Below are 25,246 nucleotides of genomic sequence, written 5' to 3'. Positions count from 1 at the left end.
CAGTTTGTTTTATGTGAGTGCCGGGGAATCAAACTCAGGGCAGGCACACTGGACCCTCATGCTTGTATTTCAAGTGCTCTGACCTGCTGAACCATCTCCTCAGCCTTATCTTTCCCATTCAAAGTGCATGCGGACAACTACAAGTCTCAAACCTACATGTGTTATTTTCTTATTGCTGTTAACAGAATACATGATATACTTTATACAGATTTTCCTTTTTCCATATTTACTCTTTTTCATGACAGAACTTATAGAAAATAAGATGGCCACAGAAAAAACTGCCAGTATCATTGAGTCAAATCTTAAATTGAACAATAGGAAAGCTTGAACTGTGGGATAGGATAAACAGAATCTTCGTGGAGTAGGAATGAGCACTATAATATTAAATTGGATACCTTGACTACTTAAAAGATGGAGTTGTGTGAGTGACTCTAAGGATGAATGCCTTAGGGGCAGGTGTGGAGGCATTGCAAAAGTCCCAAGGAAAGTGGGTGTGTCTTGGCTTACTTTGTATAAACCCAACTGGCCTAGCAGAGTAACCAGGAAAAGAAGCTGAGGTCAGATTAAAAACCGTATGAATGTTTTTAACTTCTATTCTGAAATAGGGAGCCACTGAAGTTTCAAGTAGATGTATAGACAGCTCTTTGCTGATGTATTTAGAACTGACTGTAAAGTAGGTATTAAGTTTAATACATTAAATCATGAAACCCTGGGTAAGAATTAACAGATACAAATTTGCCAGTTCTTAGCATGTGGTATTTCAAAATAACAGGACTAGGAATTTGGTTATGTTGCCCTGATCTACTTAAACCTTGGGGTTTTAAACATTCCTAAATCTCTTTGGAGCTACATGAGGAAGACTTTAGTGAAGGCTAGTATTGAATTGGTTAAGTTCCAACTTGCTTTATGTATTTCATGAAAATCTGACAACCCCCCCCTAAGTATTTTATTGATTCAAAAATATAACCAAAACATAATTTGTAAGATTGTAACAAGACTGATCTCCTTAAAGGCCAAGCACTGTTTTATCCATCTTTATGTTTTCAAGGTCTGGCACACTGATTGCCATGTAGTATCCAAGCATCTGAAGCTATATCCATAACACATGAAGACACAAACAAAATTACAAAAGGAAATTTATTTCAAAAGCTTAGGGAACATTTACATTTAAACAAGGTGGTAAACAGGTGTCTCACAGAAGAAAAAAAAAAACCATGGCATGAATTCCATTAAAGTTTATGAAGCATAAAGAACTCTAAGTTGTGTACTATTACCTTAGGAAAGGGAAACAATGAGGGAGGAGAAGACCACATCAACTTAAGTGTCCATATGTGAGATCAGGTCACTCCTGCTCAGCTCTGAGTTTACAAATATGCTTTACAAAAGAGAAAGAGGTAAATTTTTACTTGATGCCCATAATTTATATAGCTGTAGTCCAATTACAGTTTCTGTATGTGCAGTGGCTTTAGACCACTGGCTGACCTATCTCTGAGGTCCAGACTAGGTGGCCAGATTTCAAATATTCCTACATCTTTTGAGATTCCAAGGGAGCCTAAGTTCAGCTCAGTCTTATAGTATGTTTAAGAGATTATTGCCACGTAGTCAAGCTGAACAACCTCTTGTGTTCACTTGTATCATTCTAGTCTTTCAGGAAGATTTTCCCCATACACATGTGCAATCATTCCATCAAAGGGGTTTTGCTTTTTTCCCAGTGTAGAAGTAATGTTAATGAAGACACCTGTGTTGGAATTACAACCTATTCCTCAAAAAAAAAAAAAAAAAAAACCCTACTAGATATGTCATTGGGCATTTGATTTGCAAACGTGGGGAAGGGAAGATTAACTGTGGAACAAAAATATATGAAACATTCAAGTGCAGAGCAAAGGTTCTATGCTACTAAAAATGCCCAGAACATTAGACACTCCACAAACCTCCCATCTGTTGTTTTAACCTAAAGACTCTATCAGCTAACTTATGCAATAATCTGATTAATAACCTGAGAAGTTAAAATGTTGAAAGTGGCAGAAGCAAACAGAAAGCCTTCCTTTTTTTGGTACTATATTGTGAAGTCACTTTCCTGGGGAGCCCTGGTATTAAATCTCCAGATTTTAAATGATACTGTTTCATCCTGTAGAAGCCTGTACATCAGATGGAATGGCACTGCAACAAGGGTCTTCAAATCTGTCTCTGAAAATGCAGCTTTTATTTTTAGTTTTAAGTAACAATAATCATGTAAATGCAAATGACCTGATTCCGCTTTACTGGGAGTAAAAACCCAAATACCAAGTCAGTAATGGATTCAGCCTCAAAAAGGATAATCATCACATCAAAAACTATTGACTCCTAGAATTTAAAATAACCGATTTGTTGTGTATGCACGCTGAAAAGCATGTGCATATGTGTGTATGTATATATATGAACACACACAACATATGTTTACATTTGTATGTATATTATACATATGCACTCCTAGTCAACTAAGATCCTATGTTCAACAGATGTACCCCAATATATGGAGAAAAGTGAAGGAAGCCGAACAGTGGCTCACTTCTTCCCAAGTGTACCACTATCACATGTACATTTTTAAGGAAGCTGGTATTCAGTTCTATATGATACATGGGAATGCTGCAGCACTGCCTAGCGGTTTTCTTGAAAATAAAATGTCAAAACCATTGCTTTTCTCCATACACTGGGCAAAAAAAGAGTGGGAAAATAAAACTTAGTTACCTTTCAAAATTGGTGGTCTTTACCAGATAACATAAATAGACTGAACTTCATTACATTTTTAGATTTGAACAGCTTTCAATAACAAATTATCAAGATGTTTAAAAGATTCACAAGATAAAGCCTGAATAATGAGGATATTGCAAAAGAAGTCAAGGTTGCAGACAAAGCATCCAAAAATATTGTTGTGGTTTTACCTTGGACACAACCATGGTCTGTTACAAAAGTAGATCATACATATAAAGGTATAAAGAACATTAAGTTTTCAGCTGAATGCAGCAGTCCTTTTTAAGGGACATCCCCGGCAATCCAATGAGTAGTAGAATTTAAGTATATTATGCACATGACAATGCTGAAGACTGTGTGATGACTTAGTAGAGTCTTCCTCGACTACGGTTGCCTCGTGTTCCCCAACCTCGACCACCTCTACTTCCCCTGAAGGCTCCTCTCTGCTCTACGAAAAAGCGAACAATGGTTTAGAGACTTTCTACCGTGATTTTTTTTTCAGCAAAATATATTTTTAATATCAATTAGTAACTCATAATGTGTGTTTGTATAATTTTTGACAGCACTTTGGAAGCTCATGCAGATGATAAAGCAACGAAATATCTCAGTATTTGTGTCTGCATTTATGTGAGGGTATCTGAGTGCTTTAACACCTTTCATATGCAGCATACAGCCCATTTCTTTTGTTATGATCACACTAAAGTCTCTGACCTATTACTCAGTCACTTTTATATACACAAAAAATTATTCTCAAGAGTCTTTCCGGTGAAGAGCATACTAAAAGAATGAGTTAAGAGGAAGACTAGACTTTTCATTGTATACAAATGAGATAAATCTTGCTGAACTTTCAAACTCACTGTAACAATCTTGTTAGCACCAATAAAAGGTAACTATTTCCTTATTTATTACTTTTTGGTCCATAATCCAGTGACTTTTTTTTCAAGGTAGGGTCTCACTCTACTCCAGGCTGGCCTGGAATTCACTATGTATCTCAGGGTGGCCTCGAACTCACAGTGATCCTCCTACCTCTGCCTCTAAAGTGCTGGGATTAAAGACGTGTGCCAACACACCTGGCTGACTTGATATGTTTTAAGTCAATTTTTCAATTCATTTTTTGCCATTATTACTTACCTGAGTGATGGTTTATTGTCTTTTTTTTTTTTAAGAAAAAGAAAGTAATTCAGGGCTGGAGAGATGGCTTAGCAGTTAAGCGCTTGCCTGTGAAGCCTAAGGACCCCAGTTAAGGACCCCAGTTCGAGGCTCAATTCCCCAGGACCCACATTAGCCAGATGCACAGGGGTGGGGAAGAGGGGGGAGGCACACGCATCTGGAGTTTGTTTGCAGTGGCTGGAGGCCCTGGCGCACCCATTCTCTCTCTCCCTCTATCTGCCTCTTTCTCTGTCTGTTACTTTCAAATAAATAAATAAAAATAAAAATAAACAATTTTTTTTTTAAAAAAGTAATTCAACTCTGAGGTAGGAAACTAAGTAGATATTTTTCCCAGTTTAGTCACCATTTTTCTATGTAAAACAGCAGAATTTGACTCAAAGTAACCTTTTATGCAATGGCATATTTCTATTAGTGGACTGGTATGCAAATCATTATGAAATGAAATTTCATTTAATATCCTAGATAACACATTCAAGGCTATAACAGTGTTATAACTGTACCTAGTTTCAAAATAATTGATGAAAATATAAATATTTCTTTGCTTAATATAGTATTAATAAAATTTAGTGTAAAATATCTTAAAATTATCAAGATCAGTTTTGAGAAAGAGGTTTCTCTGGACAAGACTCTCACCGACAGACGTAGTGACTGCAGGTGACTTCAGGGGACACAGTAACCTTTGGTGGGCTCAAACTCCCTATGTTTCTCATTTATACTTGGGCCCATTAGCACAGGTATTCTGCACATTTCCACCCTATCATATAATCATTACAAAATCTTTTTAAACAATATATTATTGTTGGGCTGCAAAGATAGCTTAGCAGTTAAGGTGTTTGACTACAAAGCCAAAGAACTCAGGTTCGATTTTCCTGGACCTAAGTAAGCCAGATGCACAAGGAGATGCATGCATCTGGAATTCATTTGCAGTGGCTGGAGGCCCTGTCATGCCCATTCTCCCTGCCCCCACCACCACCTCTCTCTGTATCTCTCAAATAAATAAAATTTTTTAAAGATATATTATTGTCTTTATTGTATATATTAAAGGTACCAACATGCTCTCTTTTTTCCTTCCCATCCTTTCTCCCCCACCACTTTCTTGTGTTGAGATTGAACCCAGGGCTTTAGGCATGATAGGGAGGGCTCTACTAAATGTAACCCCAGCCCACTGAGGCAGGGGTAGAAGGATCACTGTGAGTTTGAGGCCAGCCTGAGACTATATAGTGAATTTCAGGTCACCCCACTCAGGTTAGAGTGAGACCCTACCTAAGAAAATAATAAGTAAATTCCAGCTACAGAGATGGCTTAGCAGTTAAGGCACTTCCTTGCAAAGCCTAAGGATCCAGGTTCAATTCTTCAGTATCCATGTTAAGCCTGATACACAAGGTGGTGCATATGTCTGTAATTTGTTTGCAGTGACTGGAGGCTCTGGCATGCCCATAATCTCTATCTGCTTCTCTTTTTCAATTAAATAAATAAAAATAATTGAAAAAAATCTCTTCTTTCCTTCCCTTTCTCTCTTGTTAAATATCAACATACTTAGGAAACTAATGCACAGAATTATTAGCATAAGCTAACTACTAAAACCTACCTTTTTTCTTTCTTTAAAAATTTTTTGGGTACATTTTTATTTATTTATTTGAGAGTTTCGGAGACAGAAAGAGGCAGAGAGAGAGGGGGAGAGAGAGAGAGAGAGGGAATGGATGCATCAGGGCTTCCAGCCACTGCAAAGGAACTCCAGACACATGCGCCCCCTTGTGCATCTGGCTAATATGGGTCCTGGAGAATCAAGCCTTGAACCGGGGTCCTTAGGCTTGACAGGCAATCGCTTAACCGCTAAGCCATCTCTCCAGCCCGCTTTTTTCAATTATTACTTTGTTCCAAAGGTAAATGCAGGAAAAACTTTTTTTTTAGATTCTCAAAGGAATCTTTTTTTTGATGAGCATATACTCTGCCACTGAACTACATCACCACCATTAACTTTTGAATGAAACTATTACTCACAGTTAAAATTTTACATTAAGAGGACTGGAAGGATGGCTAAGCAGTTAAGGCACTGCCTGTGAAGCTTAAGGACTCATGTTTGACTCTCCAGATACCACATAAGCCAGACACACAAGGTGACACATATGCAAGGTTGCACATGCACACATGGTGGCACATGCATCTGGAGTTCAACTGCAGTGACTGGAGTTCCTGGCATGCCAAGTCTCTCTCTCTCATTGAAAAAAAATGTGTAAAAAAATTGTATGTCAAGAATTATTCTCTGGTAGGAGAGAGGGCTTAGCAGTTAAGGTGGTTGGCTTCATAACCAAAGGACCCAGGTTCAAGTCCCCAAACCCCACGTAAGCCAGATGCACAAGGTGGCACATAAATCTGGAGTTCATTTGTAGTGGCTGGAGGTCCTGGCATGCCCATTCTCTCTCTTTCAAATAAAATTAAAAAATTTTTAATTAAAAAAAGAATTATTCTCATATTCTGAACAGATTAAAGGTAAAGGGCACAAATCGCAAAGTGTACAGTATTTACAACTTCTGTACTAGGAGGCCTTGTGGGCAGAAAGGAAACTCAATGAGTATGTGTTTATAAATAGTTTTCTTGGAAATGCACCAGGCAAGTGAGCTAATGTGAACTACTCTGTGAGAAACCAATGCTATGTTTATAACACATAAATAAATCAAAATCATCACACTGGATGCTGATAAAGATTTTCAAGTGAACAGGTAAAAAACCTTCATATTGTTATTGTGAGAATACACAGACCCAATCATGTTCAACACTTAAATGTAGAACGCTGGCAGAATCTGCTCCTACTTTCCACAAGAAGAATGAGCTTAGCTTGTTCTGCATGTTACTTTGCCTTCAATTACCATGAAGGCTACTCAAACAGCCAAAGCTGTACCACCTAGATTTTTGCAAATACAACTGTTCCTCCTCCCACATTAAGTTTATTCATGTAAGCCAAAGCACTGTATTTTCTGCATTTCTTTTCTACTTTTTATCAGCTAGATAATGAATTTTACAGATAAGAAGCAAAGAGATACACATTTATATATTGTCAGATAAGTGAAAGACCTCAGTGATATTTCCTAACATTGTGCCCAAAAGTTTTGTGTGAAGGATTCATTTCTCAGTGTACAATTGGCTTTCTCTACTCTGTCAGCCATTATAGGAGGAATTTACTTCATGTCACAATTATCTACCTTGGAAACAGAATTATAACGTGTATAGTAAAATATGGTTTAGAATGTACATAATTTAAAAAAATACTATAGAAGCTGGATGTGGTGGCACGTGCCTTTAATCCCAGCACTCGGGAGGCAGAGGTAGGAGGATCACCGTGAGTTTGAGGCCACCCTGAGACTACATAGTTAATTCCAGGTGAGCTTGGGCCAGAGACCCAACCTCAAAAAACAAAACAAAATAAATAAACAAACAAAAACCAACACATAGAATTAATTGTAATTGGTAAACAAAGCTACCCACAGCAGATTTGGTTGTTACTATTGTTACTGTTTTGAGATAGGGTCTCATATACTGAAGCTAGACAAATACTTTAATCGGGGCAAAGGGAGAGACTGCAATATATAACACCTTCCTGGTCAGATGATGCTTGACTATCTGATTCTATTTCTATATCATCTCTTTGAACCATTTACAAAAAATGTGAGGACACGGGCTGGAGAGATGGCTTAGTAGTTAAGTGCTTGCCTGTGAAGCCTGAGGACCCCGGTTCGAGGCTCGATTCCCCAGGACCCACGTAAGCCAGATTCACAAGGTGGCGCATGCATCTGGAGTTCGATTGTAGTGGCTCAAGGTCCTGGCGCGCCCTTTCCCTCTGCCTGTTTCTCTGTCTATCACTCTCAAATAAAACTAAGTAAAAAAAATGTTTTTTAAATGTGAGGACAAACAATAAAGACCTCAATGTCACCTGTGCCAGGAGCTATCTCCATTCCGGCCAGAAAATGCACACATTTTCCTTACAGCTAGAAATAGGAAAATAGGAATGGATGGCTCATGCCAACTTCCTTTGTTTCTACTGGCTCCTCTGAATACAACAAGCATATCTTTCCTTTTTTGCATGTTTCATTTGTTGAGCTCATAAGAGACAAATGGGATACATTATTTCCCAAAAAAGCTCTAGTTCCTAGAAAAGTCACATGATAGAACTACGGCACTACATATAGTTCATAATTAAAAGCAAGTACTAACTTCTATCTAATCTTCTACAGTGCCTGTACCCAAACGGAAACGCTCACCATAATTAAAGTTGCCCAAGTTGCTGCTGTACTTCCCACTAGGAGGATTATATATCTGCCTGGCATCCCGTTTTGGTCCTGCTGGAGGTTTCTTGGGTGGTGAACGTGAAGTTGTATCTTCACTGGCTCTCTTTTGCCTACAACAGTAGGAAGAACATCAACTAAGATGCAGTGTAGGGACTGGGGAGATGGCTCATCAGTTAAAGGTGCTTGTTTGCAAAGCCTGCCAGCCCAGGTCCAATTCCCTAACCATCTACCTAAAGCAGGAAGAGACCCTACACGACCCCCCCCAACACACACACACAAAAATAAAATGAAGTACTTCATTATGCCAGAAACTATCAATACATTGCTAAGTTTGTTCTAGAACAAAGGAAATAATGTGCTGTGTCAACAAACTGGAGGCTGGTTGCACAGATCTACTCAGAACACATTTCTGAGACTTTAAAGTAACCTGAAATGTGCAGCTTAAGAAGCTTATAGGCAAGTGATTCATTTTTATATAACTCAGAGAAGTCTAGAAATGCTATAGGAATATAAACCTGAGTGTTCCAGGGTTGTGTTCTACCAGCTTATATTACAAATGCTGGAATTAGATTTGGTATTTTAAGTAGTGCTTCTAATAGTCATATATTTTCTTGGGAACTATTTAATTAACAGTATATCTCTTGTAAAGTAACAACTGAATTCAGCTTGATAGCTCTCAATTACCCTTTACACATACTTCTTACCCAATCTCAACCTTCTGTACAGGTTTCCAGGACAGTGTTACTGTGCTCTTATAAGAAGGAGGAATGTGGAAGAGATCCTGTAGAGAGAAATCAGACAGGATTTCTAATGTATGTGTGGGAGGCAAGGAGTTAGCAGTGAGGGAATGAAGCAGGAAGTTTTATGTCAGGTCCTGGATTCAATCCATGGGCACTTTCTAGATAGTTACAAGGATTGGGTAAGAAGGAAAGACTTACCTTGATTAAAACATTGATATTGTTTGTTATTTTCAATGCAACAACTTTGATTTTATTCTGTAAAAGGAATATGAGATCAAATTAACAAGCTAATAATTTCTATGTGCATATCCTGTTCTGCATGGAGCAAGAATAATAAAAGTTATCTCTCAGAATCATACCTTTGTTTAAATCTATACATAATGCTCATTGCTATTTCTGGCCTCTATGCAAGTCTAACGGTAGCAAAGAAAGCAAATTATCTGTTTCCTCAATAAGCTGGAATAACAAGGTCCTCTACAGATTACTTGAATGTATAAGAAACACAGATATATTGTTATTTTTAAAAGAAAACAGTTATTTAATGGAAGACTTAATGAAAATTCAAGCTTATTTCACTAGAACTGGGATGAAGACATAAAGTCCCAACACAAATCTAAATAGTTTGACATAGAATTAGTAGTTTCTGAGACATGTGACAATATTCTTACCTCCTCTGTTTTTAAGGCTTCACCAGTTTTACCCTGAAGAGCCAAACGAAGTTGTCTGATATAAACCTGAAGGCCCCGTGCAAAATACTGAAGCCTAAAGGGAAAGTATTTAATTAGTAATTCATGACCTCAATATTTTCTTAAACTCAATCTTTAACTGTAGGAAAATGATCCAAAGTACAGAACATGATTACATGATCAATGAAGAATAATTTATTAACTAGTTTGTTTCTGACCAAATGTTTCATAAAGGATTTGCTGTCGAGATGGATTTCTGCTATGTTGCCTAGGCTGGCGTTCAACTCCTGCACATAAGTGACCATCCTGCCTCAATCTCCTGAGCAAGAGAGACTACAGACGTATGCAAAATGTGTGTATAATTGATCAAATAACAAATCATTCTTATTGACATAGCTCATATATTTCAAAATATACAAGAGGTAGATTTACCAATAAAACCATTCAATACAGTCTCTATAAAAATTACCTATCTAAGCTTGGCGTGGTGGTGCACGCCTTTAATCCCAGTACTCGGGAGGCACAGGTAGGAGGACTGCCAAGAGTTCAAGGCCACCCTGAGACTACATAGTGAATTCCAGGTCAGCCTGAGCCAGAGTGAGACCCTACCTTGAAAAACTGAAAGAAAAAAAAAAAAAAACCACCCTATCTAGACTTCTCTAGAACAGTTTCTCTAGTAACATTGTATTATCAGCAATTGCAGCTTTAAGTGCTATTATCTACCATATGTTGAACATTGTATTACATTCTACTATCTTCACTTTCATTGAGTACTCACATTTCTACTATCATTCAAATTTACCAGATGAGGAAAATTTGAGGTGTTAAAGAGGTTAAGGGAACTTGTCTACGAACACACTGCAAGTAAAATGAGCCAAGCTAATTAGTTTTTTGTTTTTGTTTTTCAAGGTAGGGTCTCACTCTAGCTCAGGCTGACCTGGAATTCATTATGTAGTTTCAGGGTGACCTTGAACTCTCTGTCATCCTCCTACCTCTTCCTCCCGAGTGCTGGGATTAAAGGCATGTGCCACCACGCCTGGCTTGGAGCTAATTAGTTTTAAAGTTCATTTTCCCCATGGATTTATGATATCACATCTCTCATATGTTTACAAATATATCTGTTTTCTGGATCCTCCATTCTGTCCTACTGCATATGGCAGTGTGGTAAGAATTTCAAGATCAATCACTGTTGACCAGGATGAAACCATCTCAATAATGTTATCACCTGATTTTGAAATCTTTGAGCTTTTCTGCGTTCAGCTTGGCTGTTAAGAAATCTGGAAGTTTTCGGCCCAACTGGTGAAAACTGTACAGTAAGCATTCCACATAACTGAATTGCAGCTTAGGTTCTTCATTGCCAGCATTCTCTCCATTTTCGGCTTCTTCTGGAGGGAGAGGCATGTACTCCTAAGAGATGAAAGTATACAGATGTTTGCTGCAATATGCTCTAAATGCACTTAATTAAAAGAGATACCCATGTAATTGTGAGGCATGCTTTGAAAACAGCATTAAAAACTACCCAAACCAGAAACTTAACCTTTTCCCTTCCAGATCAATGTTCTGACATGTTAGCAGCATGTTATAGCTGCTACTACTAAAAATGAAAATGGCTAACAGAAAGTTGAGAGGATCAAAGTTCAGATTTAAGATTCAATACAGGTCTGACAGTAGAATTTATATTCTTTTTTTTTTTTTTTTGGTTTTTTGAGGTAGGGTCTCACTCTGGCCCAGGCTGACCTGGAATTCACTATGGAGTCTCAGGGCGATCTTCCTACCTCTGCTGGGATTAAAGGCATGTGCCACCACGCCCGGCTAAGTTTATATTCTTAATGAATGAATGTAAAATATTTTCTGAAACCCCTACAGTATATACTGATGCTCATTACATTGAAAGTGACAAAGGCATTCAATGCCACTATTATAACACTGGGATAGGTATATAGTACTAAATGAGCAGCTGATATTGTATTATGCTAAATGCCTAAATGTTGACTTTATTTTCCTGGTTCCTAAAGTACTTGGCCTTAGCCAACTACCTAGCCTGAAAAATTGACCTTTTCAACGTCAACCTGAGTTTTGAGACTATTTAGCACAATCAGAAAAGTTAACATTACTTTCTTTAACATGGACATAAAATTATTTGGATTCTGGAATAAGAGAAAGCTCTCTCTAAATTTTGTATGATATTTATGTGAAGTGACAGGAACAGAAGAAATGTCAAGATTAAAACAGATTATTATTTTTTTTTAAAAGAAATTTTTTTTTTAATTTTTATTTATGTATTTGAGAGTGACAGACAGACAGAGAGAAAGAGGCAGATAGGTAGAGAGAAAATGGGCACGCCAGGGCCTCCAGCCACTGCAAACGAACTCCAGACGCGTGCGCCCCCTTGTGCATCTGACTAACGTGGGTCCTGGGGAATTGAGCCTCGAACCAGGGTCCTTAGGCTTCACAGGCAAGTGCTTAACCACTAAGCCATCTCTCCAGCCCAAAAACAGATTATTTTTATTAATTGTTTCATTTATTGAGACAGAAACAGTAAGAGAGAATGAGTATAGGCGTGCCAGCCCCTTCCCACTGAAAACAAACTCCAGATGCATGTGCCACTTTGTGCATCTGCCATTACATGGGTACTAGGAAATCAAACTCAGGTTGTTAGCCTTTGCAAGAAAGCACCCTTAACTGCTGAAGCTTCTCTCTAGACTCCCAAGCAGATTTTTTTACTAGGTAAATGTGGTTGGAACAGCTAACTGAAGGGCTAACAGCCTTTCCTGAAAAATAGAGGGAACTAAAGAGTTAATAACTAACCTTAAGATGAGAAGGCCATAAAGAAGGGAGACATCTAGTCCTCCCTAGCCAACTCTGCTAAAGAGCCTATTCTGAATAAGTAACTTCGCTGCCTTATCTACTTCCCTTGGACCTGCAACTAATTCCATATGCTTGCCTTAGGACCTCCTTATAAATTTGAACCCCAGCCTGACTCAGTGCTTTAGCCTTCATCCTGCAAGAAGGCTGCTGCCCCTTACTCTACCTCTCAATAAACTGTCTATAGAGACCAAGTCCAGTGTTCGTTCTTGCTTTTCTCCTACACTTTCCTTACACTAATGCTCATTAGTATTCTTTAGTGAAATTTTCAAAAACTGGTTCTTCATCATCTAGAAATCAATACTCAGTCTTTAAATCAGTCTTTAAGGCTATATATTGACCAGCCCATAGGAAAGAAGAAATTTCTTACCAACAATTTATCAAATAGTTTTCTTAAATTTGTTTCTAGCTTCTCCATGTCTCCACAAAATGAACTCATCTCTGCCAATAATTTTAATACCTAAAATACACAGATTTAAATGAATACTATTTTCCAGACGCGTACAGGCTATAAAATGAGAGTAATTCCTATTTAAGACTTGCTTATTTTCAACTATACTTTTAGAGAATCCTACTATTTGAACTAAAAAAAAAAAAAAGAAATCCTTAGAGATGTAACCCTACAGTTTACTACTGAATTAGAGATTTGTGACCTATCAAAGTCAGTGTGTCTATCAGAGCACATCCATGTCTCAGGAGTCCTCATATATCTGTGGGAAGCAATGAAAACACAACACACATGACCCTTTCTGCTGTAGTTACCTAATAACAATACAAAACAGTAAATACATTAAGTAATTTAGCTTGTATTACTGAAGAGACACTTAGAATTCTCAATAGCAAGGAATTATTAAGATTTAAGGTGGACTTCACTGTTGTTCAAGTTAGACTCTAGATACTATCTGAAAATATTAGTAATTGCAATATTTGGAATGTTAATGCCTGCTATACCCAATGCCAGACAATGTCCAGAACACTTGAAGCAAACTACTGTGTCAGTGTGTACTAAGACTAACCTGTATAGCAGAGACCTCTGGGGAAAATGGCACTTGCATTTCTTTTTTTTTTTTTTTTTAATTTTTTTGTTGTTTATTTATTTGAGAGCGACAGAGAGAGAAAGAGTATGAGAGAGAAAACAGGCGTGCCAGGGCTTCCAGCCACTACATAAGAACTCCAGATGCCTGCGCCCCCTTGTGCATCTGGCTAACGTGGGTCCTGGGGAGTCGAGCCTTGAACCGGGGTCCTTAGGCTTCACAGGTAAGAACTTAACTGCTAAGCCATCTCTCCAGCCCGGCACTTGCATTTCTAAATTTCACTCAAATCCAATCTACAGAATCAGGCTGAGTACGAGATTCTGTGATACAGATATGTTTCAAATTAAATGTAAAAATGTAAAAAGTGAAATCATAAATACATGTAAAATATTGCAGTTATTGTGAAAAATGTGCATGTACACAGTTGAGATATGAGGTAGAATAGTCTTTACATTGGAGAATAAGACAAAAAGTCTGGTTCTGTAAGCGTGAATAGAGATGGAAACTGTTATGATTAAATACCAAAGGTATAGAATGTCTACACGAAATTTACAGGCTTTTTTTCTAAACACAGAATTTACACCTCACTGCAGCAACTATAATTGAATCCATAAATCACTCCCACACAATTAATCCTGGCCTAGAAGATTACTGGCTACCCATTACCAGACATTTAAATCACCATCATAAAAATCAGTTCTAAGTTGGCAATTCACATTTTTGCTAAAATATGGGAATGCCTTTTCAGTGATGAAAGTAAGAATTTCCTCTTACCTCCAACTGTATATCAAGACCCTCCACTGGGGTAGTCAAGGTACTGAGATTAGGGAGAACTTGCTCACAGAAATAAGTCACAAATCTTGTGGAATGGACATTTTTCTGGAAAATCCAAAGAATATAAATTATCACAAAAAACAAAATATTTTCTCAAATATTACAGCAAAATTTTGTTCAGAAGTGTTAATTAAACACCACAGCATCACATACTGGGACAAGTATAATCTAGACACCAGTGTACTCCACATATCACTGCTGTGGACACAGTGGGTATTTTCTTGCCAAGTCACACCTTTGAAAGCTTCCTTGATTTTTTCAAATTAAGTTTGGTGGAGCATTTTAGTGCTGGATTTTTAAATCACATACTTCTCAAAAAGACTGATTCTCTTAATGTCTTTCAAACTAAGGTATACATATATCTCAAAAGATTCATGCCAGGGTAAACACAAAGGCAGAGATAGAAAGAAAAGTTTTCATAGCAGTAAGCAAACTATACCCCACAGAATAAAGAATATTGCATATCCATGGAAATGTAGTTAATAGTGTTCAAAATGCCAGCTACGTAAAACAAAGAGCTTACAGAAAAAAGGGGCACAGCCTGCCGTGTGCACTGTAAGAGTCTGTCAACACAGTCAGGATCCGAGGGGTTGAAGGTCTGTTCTAGGTCAGCCTGTTCCGCCACTAGCTCTACCAGCTGCTGTCTTCCACTCACTGTTTGTAAGCTTTTTAATCCAGACAATATCTTCATGAACAGAACAAATTCTTCACCAGTCACATCCTCTAGGACCTGCAAGGATATGATGCAGAATAACAGTGTTTTCATCACTTGAGTGGGACAGATCAATATTGAAAGAGTCACAAATTTACTTCAGTTACATATTTATACTTTCAATGCATTCTCCAAAGGGACAAAACTTGGCTCTTAAGAAAATTTTACAATTTGTCATGTGCAAAACACAGAATATAAATAGGAATATAGTCTACACAAGGAATTAAATTTCACATCAAGCCGGGCATGGTAGTGCACACCTTTAATCCCAGCACTCGGGAGGCAGAGGTAGGAGGACTGCCATGAGTTCGAGGCTACCCTGAGACTACATAGTGAATTACAGGTCAACATGAGCTACAGTGAGACCCTACCTCGGAAAACCATAAAATGTCAGAAACCCCAATAGACTCATTGGTTTGCCAAAGTAAACTTTGATGGAATCAACCTTTAGTTTGCCAGGGGTGCCTGGCTGGGAGGATCAAAGGCTCTGTGGACTTCTCACCCCAAAACAGTTTGCAAAACACCAATCCTGGCCTTTGCAACTATACTAGATGCTGGAAGAACAAATAAGCATGGTTTTATACCCCTAAAAGTGATGAAAAATGAATTATTCCAATGAAGCAATATTTTATCTTGAAATGATCCACAACACTTTCAGAACAAATGAAGTGTATGGAGTAAGAATTAGGAAAATGTTCCTAAAGATGATTTGTAGATACATGTATTTTGAGAACAGCGGCAAAGCTTGAAATATGATTACGTACTTTTAAATCAACTCAATGACTCACTGCTACGAAGTGCTAGATACAATGCAAGAATAATCCTGACATTTTATGGTGGTTCCAATGGAATTTATTATCTTATATAGAAGCCACATATAACTGATTAACATTCTTATTTCAATAATCTACCGTTAGAGAAGTTCTCTAAATGATGACTGAAACATACCTTTTTGGATTCAGTTAATATAAGTTCTTCTACTTCTTTTATTAAGACTTCATCTGGTAAAGTCTTAAGTTTTGTAGAAAGGAATTTAATTGCACGTTCTCTAACAATGTCCTCTCCTTGAAGTATTTGACTAAATAAGCCACCTAAAGTTCCTGCAAAACAACAGAGTTGCTTGTAGCAAGTAAAATGCCTAGTATGAAGTGTTTCAAATCACTTTACTGAACAACTTTTCAAAGAAGTTAACAAATATCCTGAACACCATCAACACTGGTTAAAGATAGTTTGAAATTTTTATAGTCCTAACCCTGAAAGTGATCATCACATGGCTTTATTCTGGAAAAAGTCAGCTTGTGCTGACTTTAATAATTTCTCTTCATTAATAATAAAACCCAGGTATAGGGCTGGAGAGATGGCTTAGCGGTTAAGCGCTTGCCTGTGAAGCCTAAGGACCCCGGTTCGAGGCTCGGTTCCCCAGGTCCCACGTTAGCCAGATGCACAAGGGGGCGCACGCATCTGGAGTTCATTTGCAGAGGCTGGGAGCCCTGGCGCGCCCATTCTCTCTCCCCCCCTCTATCTGTCTTTCTCTCTGTGTCTGTCGCTCTCAAATAATAAATAAATAAAAAATGGACAAAAAAAAAATTTTAAAAAAACCCAGGTATATTAAAAGAATTTCTTTAAAGTTGCAAAAGAAGGTTTTGTAACAGATTTCCAAGAGAAACGTTTAAACTGTTTTTGCTTCTTTGGAAGTCACAAGCTTCTTGAGTTAGAGAGACTTTTTTTCAGAATAGCTATTTTATGAAACATAGTTCTGGAATTAATCACAGTTTCTTCTGCATGAATAAGGCCAAGCTTCTTGATTTTCTAAGACATCAAGCACCATTCAGAATAAGAACTGGCTTTACCTTTTGCATCCATCTTAAATATACTTAATAGGGCGTTGTTCACTAAGTTAAATTCTGCAGAGTCATCTGGATAGAGGAAAAGGAGCACAATGAAGATTTAAATTTAAAACACAGTCTGCTTCATTTTCAAATTTAACACTCAACATAGTCTTGCACAGTTTACAGTAACAGGAAAGCTTACCTAAGGAATTCACTTTAGAAACAAAAGACACATGTCTTTCTAAGAATACTGGAGTTGGAGAGATGGCTCAGTGGTTAAGACACTTGCAAAGTCTGACAGACTAGGTTTGATCCCCCAGTACCCACATAAAGCCAGATACACAAAGTGGTGCATGCATCTGGAGTTTCTTTGCAGTGGCAAGAAGCTCTGGTGCTATTCTCTCTCTAATAAGTATATATAAACAAACAAGCAAACAAACAAAAAACAACCAGGGAACTTGAACCAGTGCATGGTAACTTTGATGCTATAATGGTACAATTACCAAACCATAGGAAATTGAGGTAAAATGATGACTTATTGTAATTTCTGAGAATCTATTCATTATGCCTTTATAAGAATTAAAAATACATCAGCAGCCTAGTGTGGTGGCACACACCTTTAATCTCAGAACTCAGGAGGCAGAGGTAGGAGGAGGGTTGTGAGTTTGTGGTCAGCCTGGGCTAGACTGAGACTTTACCTTGAAAACCCAAAAACAAAAAGAAAATCAGCAAAACTTACAGACTCAGAAGTGATAAAACTTTAAGCTACTAAATGAAGGAACCTCTGTGGAAGGCAGGTCCAAAGCACAGTGCTTCACATGTAAAGAGAAGCTACTAATAAAATTCCTTACCTGTCTGCAAAAGTTGGGTTAGTATATCTGCTACTCGGGGAAGATTTTCTCCAGTGGCAAACTGAGGCAGTTCTTTAATTGCCTGGCGTCGTATCTGGGCATGATTTAAAACAAAAATTAAGCAAAATACTATAACCATTAAAATTTAAACGACCAGTATTCACTTGTAAAGAAAACTAAAACCAGGAAGAGACTATAATTAGGAACACATGAATTATAAAAACGTGTTTAGTAATATAAAAATAATTTGGCCAAGCATGGTGGTGCATATCCTAAATCCCAGCATTTGGGAGGCAGAGGTAGGAGGATCGCCATGAGTTTGAGGCCACTCTGAGTCTACATAGTGAGTTCCAGGTCAGCCTGAACTAAAGTGAGAACCTACCTCAAACTAATAATAATAATAATAATAATAAAACAATAATTTGCTTCATGCTATTTTATTTTTGAGACATGATATCACTATGTTGTCTAGGCTGGCCATGAATGTCAGGGTTTAAGAGATCCTCCTGCTTCAGCTGCCTTAGTAGCTAGGACTATGTATTTGTGCTACTTAATGTGGCTCACTTTGTTCCAATTTAATGTTTAAATTTTAAAGAATAAATATAAGAATTGTACTGGAAAGGTGTTAAACACAACATGAGTAGACAGACTGAGAATACAAATGCTGGTCCATTATACCTATAAACACATAATACAGTGTTCCTTTAGAATGGCTTTCATGACATAACTAGGAACTATTTATTTTAGAATTTTCAGTATTGATTATTTAACTTTGAATGAATTTCAAATATTGGTCTGAACTTACTAGATTTTAGTTAATTCCAGATGCATGTGCCTAACACCTTGTGCACTTGGCTTATGTGAGTACTAAAGACTCAAATCTGGGTCCTTAGGCTTCGCAGGTGAACGACTTAACTGCTAAGCCATCTCCCCACATACATATACTATATACACACACCCCACACATACTAACCCTGAAAAATTTATAAAATTTATATCTAGAAAATTCTGTATGAAATGTTAGTAATTCACTGATTTCATATGAACAGTCAGGAACTAACAGCTAAAAAAAATTAAAAGCCTTCATTAGCAGCCATAAATGGTAACGGTTAAGTCTGTTCCAAGGAAACATGCTCTATCCTTAATCTGGTATTCAGTTACCACTACTAGAGAAGACAATTATTTTTCTGCCACTTAAAACAAATGGGTGTAAGACACATTAACTAAGTCTCATTTCATAAGTAGCAATCACTGACAGATATGAGCCATGATCCTTTTTTTTAAATTTTATTTATTCATTTGAGTGAGTGAGGGAGAGGGAGAGGGAAGGGGGAAAGAAGGGGGAGAAGGAGAGAGAGAGAGAGAGAGAGAGAGAGAATGGGCTTGCCAGGGCCCCAGCCACTGCAAACAAACTAAAGATGCATGCGCCACCTTGTGCATCTGGCTTACGTGGGTCCCAGGAAATCAAACGAGGTCCTATGGCTTTGCAGGCAAATGCCTTAATGGTTAAGCCATCTCTCCAGCCCCCATGAACCATTTGACAGTGGAAAATGGAAAAGCAAAACAAAGCACTTGGACTCCATAACTTTTTCACAGAAGGTGGTTAAGTAATACATTTTCTCAAATGTAGATTTAACCTTGGATATGGTGTAATGTGACCACACTGTGATATTTTACTGTGCACTGATATGATTACTACTTTGGTTATATTACCCACACACAAAATTCTGAAAGCTTGCCAAAAAGCACCAATCATAAACTTACTGATACGTCTTCATCCTCACAGAGGTCTAACTGTGCGTTGATAGCAGAGTCAGCCAATTCTGGAAAATGTTTAAAGAATTTCGGAATAAACTGAGCTGCTAATCGTTTTTCCTTGGTACCACCTTTCACACCATCCAGTATCACCTGATAAGCATCTTTATGCTGAAAGAAAAAAAGAGAAACACAATTTTGAAGGATGAGATGTTAATTGGAAGAATTTAACAAATTGTGCCCAAGTTCACTAGAATGAGGTCCTACCTCAAATAAATAAATAAAATACCCATAGCCAGGCATAATGGTACACACATGTAATGCCAGCATTTGGGAAACTGAGAGAGGAGTCTTGTAAGTTACATGGCAGCCTGGGTAACATAGCAAAGCCATGTCTCATTCCTTTCTCTTCCCCTCCCCATATACCTGCTTCAAATTAGCATGTTGAGAAAAGTGGAGGAATATATTTCTGAAATTAAGCAATTCTAGGAACCACAGTATATTTTGATGTATATTTTAGGATATGAAAACTGTAACAATTTATTCTACATAGCCAGCCAATTTTGGATTAGGGCAGATTCTAATTTTACATATGAGAATAACACAGTAAATGCTCACTTGTTTCCTTTAAAAGCAAACCACTTTAAGTGCTGTCTCTCAAATACTGATACAGCTAAAAGCCCATTCTTTCATATCTAGTTGTTTCCAAACATAATTTTATTAAAACAACACTGGTCAAGCTGGCAATTGATAGCATAAACACAAAGTATGCCAGACAAACATTTTCTGTTTACGCACATGAATAAAACTTGTAGCATGTACAAAACCTTTAAGATTGTGATCTTTATAGCAATGCTGTAAATGTGTTACACATGTGCACTTCACATCATGCACTTAGAGAAGACTAATAAACATCCAACAAATTACTCAATTATAATTTAAAAATTTTTTTTTTCATTGACAATACTAAGATGAGTGGAAAAAATAAAGTAGAATGAAAAGTTACCACTACACTAAACAAAAGACTAACTTCTAAGTAACAGAAATTGTAATAAACAGGGGTAATGTCTTCCTAAAATGCAGATATGACAGCACTCACTGGGTGTCTTTCTTTTTATCCTTTTTTTGTTTTTTGTTTTTGAGATAGGGTTTCACTCAAGCCCAGGCTGACCTGGAACACCTGCACCTGCACCTGCTATAGTTTCAGGCTGGCCTCAAACTCAGCCATCTATCCTCCTACCTCTGCTCCTGAGTGCTGGGATTAAAGCCACATCCAGCCAGAATGTTATTTTTGTTTTGTTTTGTTTTGCTTTTGGTTTTGGTTTTGGTTTTGGAGGTAGCGTCTAACTCTAGCCCAGGCTGACCTGGAATTCACTATGTACTGTCATGGTAGCCTCAAATTCACAGCCATCTATCCTCCTACCTCTGCCTCCCAAGTGCTGGGATTAAAGGCATGCACCACCACAACTGGCTCCAGCCTGAAGTTTTTAGTTGAAAATGAATAACATCTTTTTTAGTGCAAAGATTCAAAAGATCATGGCTGACTTTTCACTATACATTCTTACCATCTGAGTTCTAGACAAGCTTCATAAAGTTAAATCACAGTTCTCACGTCCTTTTAGCAAAGTATCACAAATCTAATTTCATTTAACTCAAAGTTTAAAGTCACTTGGCCAGAACCTTACCTAGTCTGAAATTAAATGAGACACATCTATTTGTAATAAATCTTCCTCATGCTAAGAAAAGAAATTTGGAATAAAAAAAGGAATCCTTAGAAACATTTACAGCAAGTCTACCAGGGACTTAGTGATTTGCTGCCTACATGCCTCACAGTGAGTAGCAGACCCAAGATCCAGCAAGATCCAGTAAGTTCTACTTGCTCTAAAGTCAAGTTCTTTTTTTTTTTTTTTTTTCCCGAGGTAGGGTTTCACTTTAACCCAGGCTGACCTGGAACTCACTATGCAGTCTCAGGGTGGCCTTGAACTCACAGAGATCCACCTACCTCTGCCTCCCGAGTGCTGGGATTAAAGGCGTGCACTACCACGCCTGGCTTAAAGTCAAGTTCTTGACCTAGGAGAGAGTCTTTCACATTCATGTTCTGGGTTTTATTTAACAAGAGGGTATAGCTTCTCAGACCCAGAATCTTCAAAAATAAAATTTAAGCCAGATGTGATGGCATATACTTTTAATCTCAGGACAAGGGAAGCTGAGGTAAGAGAATCCCTGTGAGTCTGAGGCCAGCCTGGAGCTACAGATTGAGTTCCAGATCAGTTTGGGCCTTGGAGAACAACGAAAAAACAAAGCAACAAACACACACACAGACACACAAGAGTAAAAGGATTAAGGCCTAAGCAAATGCTTCACAAAGGCATCAAGGCCATAGCACCACACAGTAGGGCCCTTGGGAAGTTACATCTTTCAAACCAGAAGAGCCAGAGAGAGCACATCCAACATCAACCAACATCTTCCTCTGCCCTCAGCACCTGTGTGTGTGTGGAGTATACACATACACACACAAAGGCAGCTCAAGACTGCCAAACTTAAATTTAGTTTCTCATAAGTATCCACATAGTTGTATGTCAGAAAACTTAAGTCTGATTGTTTATATTGTAAGTTAACACAGTAATCAGGCTTTACTACAACCAAGATGTTTTCTCCTTAAAATATTTAATGGTATTTTCTCCATTAACTTAGCTCTTGCCTTTGCCAAATTGTTCCTACATCCCTACATTCCTGCATGAATGTTAAAACAAGAACAATACCCAAAGACAGAATATCTTTTTTGCTAAGTAGTGCTAGGCATCTTTTCTAAAAGGGAAGAATTACACAAGAGCAGAATTTGCAGGCACTAGTTTGTCCAACTTCAATTCTAGAATTCATGTGCTGGAGAAAGCACTGTATTTGCTTATATAGAGAGAGATCTTTGTGTCTTAAATTGTTGCTCTACGGTTGCCATTACAGTGATATGAAGATCCTCACCCAGCACCTACAGGTCATCATGCTAAGTTTCAAGTCCCCGCAATGCTTAGTACATAGCAGGTGTTCATTAAATGAAAACTCCTGGTTCTGATTAAAGTCCAGAAAGAAAGCAGTTGGTGGTGATGCACACCTTTAATCCCAGCACGAGGGAGGCAGAGGTAGGATTCTTGTGAATTCGAAGCCACCCTGAGATTCTAGGTTAGCCTGGGCTAGTGAAACCCCACCTCAAAAAAAAAAAAAAATGCCCATCTTCCATTTTTCAAACTTCTGTCACTTAAGCATTCTTCCTAAATAGCAGCATTTTGTCTTGCCTTGAGGAAAACATTTTGATCTCTTGGGGAGAACTTTCAATTCAGTCTGGTTTTATTTTATTTATTAATTAATCTTTTACTATTCTTATTTACTTATGAGAGAGGGGAGGGAAAGAGAGGGAGGAATAGTAAGAATCAATGTGTGTGCTAGGGCCTCTAGCCACTGCAAATCAACTCCAGATGCATGCACTACTTTGTGCATCTACTTTAAAGGGGTACTGGGAATCGACCCATGCCATCAGGCTTTGCAAGCAAGTGCCTTAATCTACTGAGCCATCACTTCATCCCTCAATCTGGTTTTTATAATTTAAGACGACATAAGAGAGAATTCTGGACAGCTCTCATTTTTCATAGTATGGGTCATTCATGTTGACACTCAAACTCTTTCACACTTTGTAACAGTTTGGGCTTTAGGTTGAGGATTCTTAACTTATTCAATCTATGAAAATATCCCAAATCTGAAAAAAAAAAATTGAAATGCGTGGTTCCAGACATTTCAGAAAAATGACATTCTCCTTACACATATAAATTCTAGTTCAGCCTCCATCTACCCTAAGAACTCTTAAGTAAGTGGTTGTGAATTTTTTCCCCCTACTTCAGCAAAAATGAATGTGGGGACTGAGACAGTTTCTAAGTGTTTCCTGAGAGACTCCTTACATATGTGTTAGGAAGATGCCATCTACAAACTAGTTGAAAGATCACTGTTTTGGCTTCCATTCTATTCTCTCTTTTTGCTGCTAGGAAACAAAATTCAAACTCGGCAGAGCAATTTGCTACACTCTTCTCCAACTAAATAATAAAACTATCATTCTTTCTAGGAATAACAAATTCAAATTACACACCTATAACGGAACAGATTTACATTTCTGGTAACTGAAATCCCCTACCAAAATGAAAATAATCCGGAATGAAAAATCACTAGGAATTTGAAGCTGATACATTCACAATCCTAAGTTAAGGTACAAGAAGGGGCCAACATATCCACCTCCCCTCCCCCCAAGCCCTCAAGCTTTGGAAGGTACTACTTGGATCACACACGTCCAAGAAAAGGGAACAGGAAGGATTCTTCTATCACCATGCTATACTGTGAGACTCTGGATTTTGCACTTTCCACTCTGGGACGTGAACAGAGAGATCACGAAGGCTCTAAAATAATCAGGAAGGCCTGCACCGCCCCGTGTAAGGTACACCTATATGACCGCAACGCCTCAGGTTCAATGTACCCACACAAAACATGCAGGCTTGTAGGAACAATCTGACAGCTAGGAATCTGAGCAAACACAGCAGGGCCCTTGCCAGACCGTGAGCCTCACATCCCCTCTCCGCCGCCACCGCACGCCCCTCACTGCACAACATTTCTCACGGAAACAAGACAAAGCCCATCTCCCTTATTCGTGCATCACTCTTCTGGCGAAGACCACGAATGTACCTCCAAGGGCCGCCGACAGCGCCGGGGGGAGGAAGCGCTCCGAACCGGCGTCGAGAACACGAGATGGAGAGTTCGGTTCCGACCCGGCCCTCCGGCTCTCGAGAGCAAGCTTGTCCCCTGGGGCACCCTTCCTAACCAATCGCAGCTCTGCCACCAGAGTGTAAGATCTCGTCACCAAACTTTCGCTCCACCTCGCCCCGAGTGCTGTGCGGGAAGGAGCCCGCCTTCAGATGCAGGCTCTGGAGGGCGAAGGGCTGACGCGAGCCTGGCGGGCTGCCGAGGCCCAGGACCGCGCTGCGTCTCGTGGAGGGGTCCGCTCTGCTCGGGGCGACGCGGCCGTCCGCCCCGAGCCCCGGCGGCGGCGGGCACAGGCCGCCGGGCCCTGCAGGCCGCCTGGAAACTCACCTGGCCCACTTGCTCCGTGGCATCGGCGAGGATGCCATAGTTGCGGTAAAGCTCCTCCACCGTCGGCATGGTGAGCTTCTAGGCCGGGCCCGCTGCTGCTGCCCGAGTCGTTGCCCGCGCCACTGCCGCCTCACAACTTGTCCAAACCCACCGCCCGCACTGCTGCGCCGCCAGCTGCCGCCACCAGTCACCGCGTACCGCACGGCGCGCCCAGCCCCCAACGTCGACGCAAAGACCAGCGCGTCGGGAGCGACCTGCAGCGGCAGCCAGGCCGCTGACGGGGCTCCGACGCCCTCTAGCGCTGGGAGGTGCAAAAAGCAGCAAGAACGGTTAAATCAGCTCACACCGTTTTTTTCAGATTGCAGCTGGCTAGATTGTGGTCTGGGCTGCCGGTAAAATTTGCCAAGATAATTGCTTTTCTGCCCTCCCCTAAAGAGCTTACATTTGCCATAAAAGTGACCTTAGAGGAGAAGATACAGAACAAGAAGTTGGAAGATCAGTTGTGCGAACTCACAAACTCTATGAACTTCTGTTCATTTGGCACTAAAATGGGCTGGATCTATACCTCAATGGTAAGAATGTTTGCATAACATGCAGAAGGCCTGAATTAAATTCCCAGTAAGGCCTGGACAA

General features: G+C 39.0%; 1 protein-coding gene across 4 annotated transcripts; it reads right to left on the bottom strand.

Annotated features, from left to right (window-relative positions):
• Positions 1 to 1,123: 1,123 nt before the first annotated feature.
• Positions 1,124 to 24,804, bottom strand: Api5 (apoptosis inhibitor 5). Of its 4 annotated transcripts, none has more exons than XM_004663331.3 (14): positions 24,614 to 24,804; positions 19,499 to 19,660; positions 17,735 to 17,828; positions 16,905 to 16,970; positions 16,003 to 16,154; positions 14,866 to 15,072; positions 14,283 to 14,387; positions 12,845 to 12,934; positions 10,835 to 11,016; positions 9,592 to 9,685; positions 9,122 to 9,178; positions 8,888 to 8,964; positions 8,157 to 8,293; positions 1,124 to 3,178 (listed from the first exon to the last, which is right to left on the bottom strand). In XM_004663331.3, the coding sequence occupies exons 1-14, from the start codon at positions 24,680 to 24,682 to the stop codon at positions 3,096 to 3,098; spliced, it is 1,575 nt and encodes a 524-aa protein (XP_004663388.1). In that variant the 5' UTR covers positions 24,683 to 24,804; the 3' UTR covers positions 1,124 to 3,095. The 4 variants fall into 4 exon arrangements, with proteins under 4 accessions (XP_004663388.1, XP_045015253.1, XP_045015254.1 ...); XM_004663332.3 differs by having other exon boundaries at positions 3,006 to 3,173; XM_045159318.1 differs by lacking the exon at positions 8,157 to 8,293 and having other exon boundaries at positions 1,124 to 3,173.
• Positions 24,805 to 25,246: the final 442 nt, after the last annotated feature.

The sequence above is a fragment of the Jaculus jaculus genome, chromosome 9 (assembly GCF_020740685.1).
Source record: "Jaculus jaculus isolate mJacJac1 chromosome 9, mJacJac1.mat.Y.cur, whole genome shotgun sequence".
In the NCBI taxonomy this organism is placed as follows: domain Eukaryota; kingdom Metazoa; phylum Chordata; class Mammalia; order Rodentia; family Dipodidae; genus Jaculus; species Jaculus jaculus.
The sequence above is the reverse complement of the archived record's forward strand: the minus strand, read 5'-3'. Positions and strand labels throughout refer to the sequence as shown.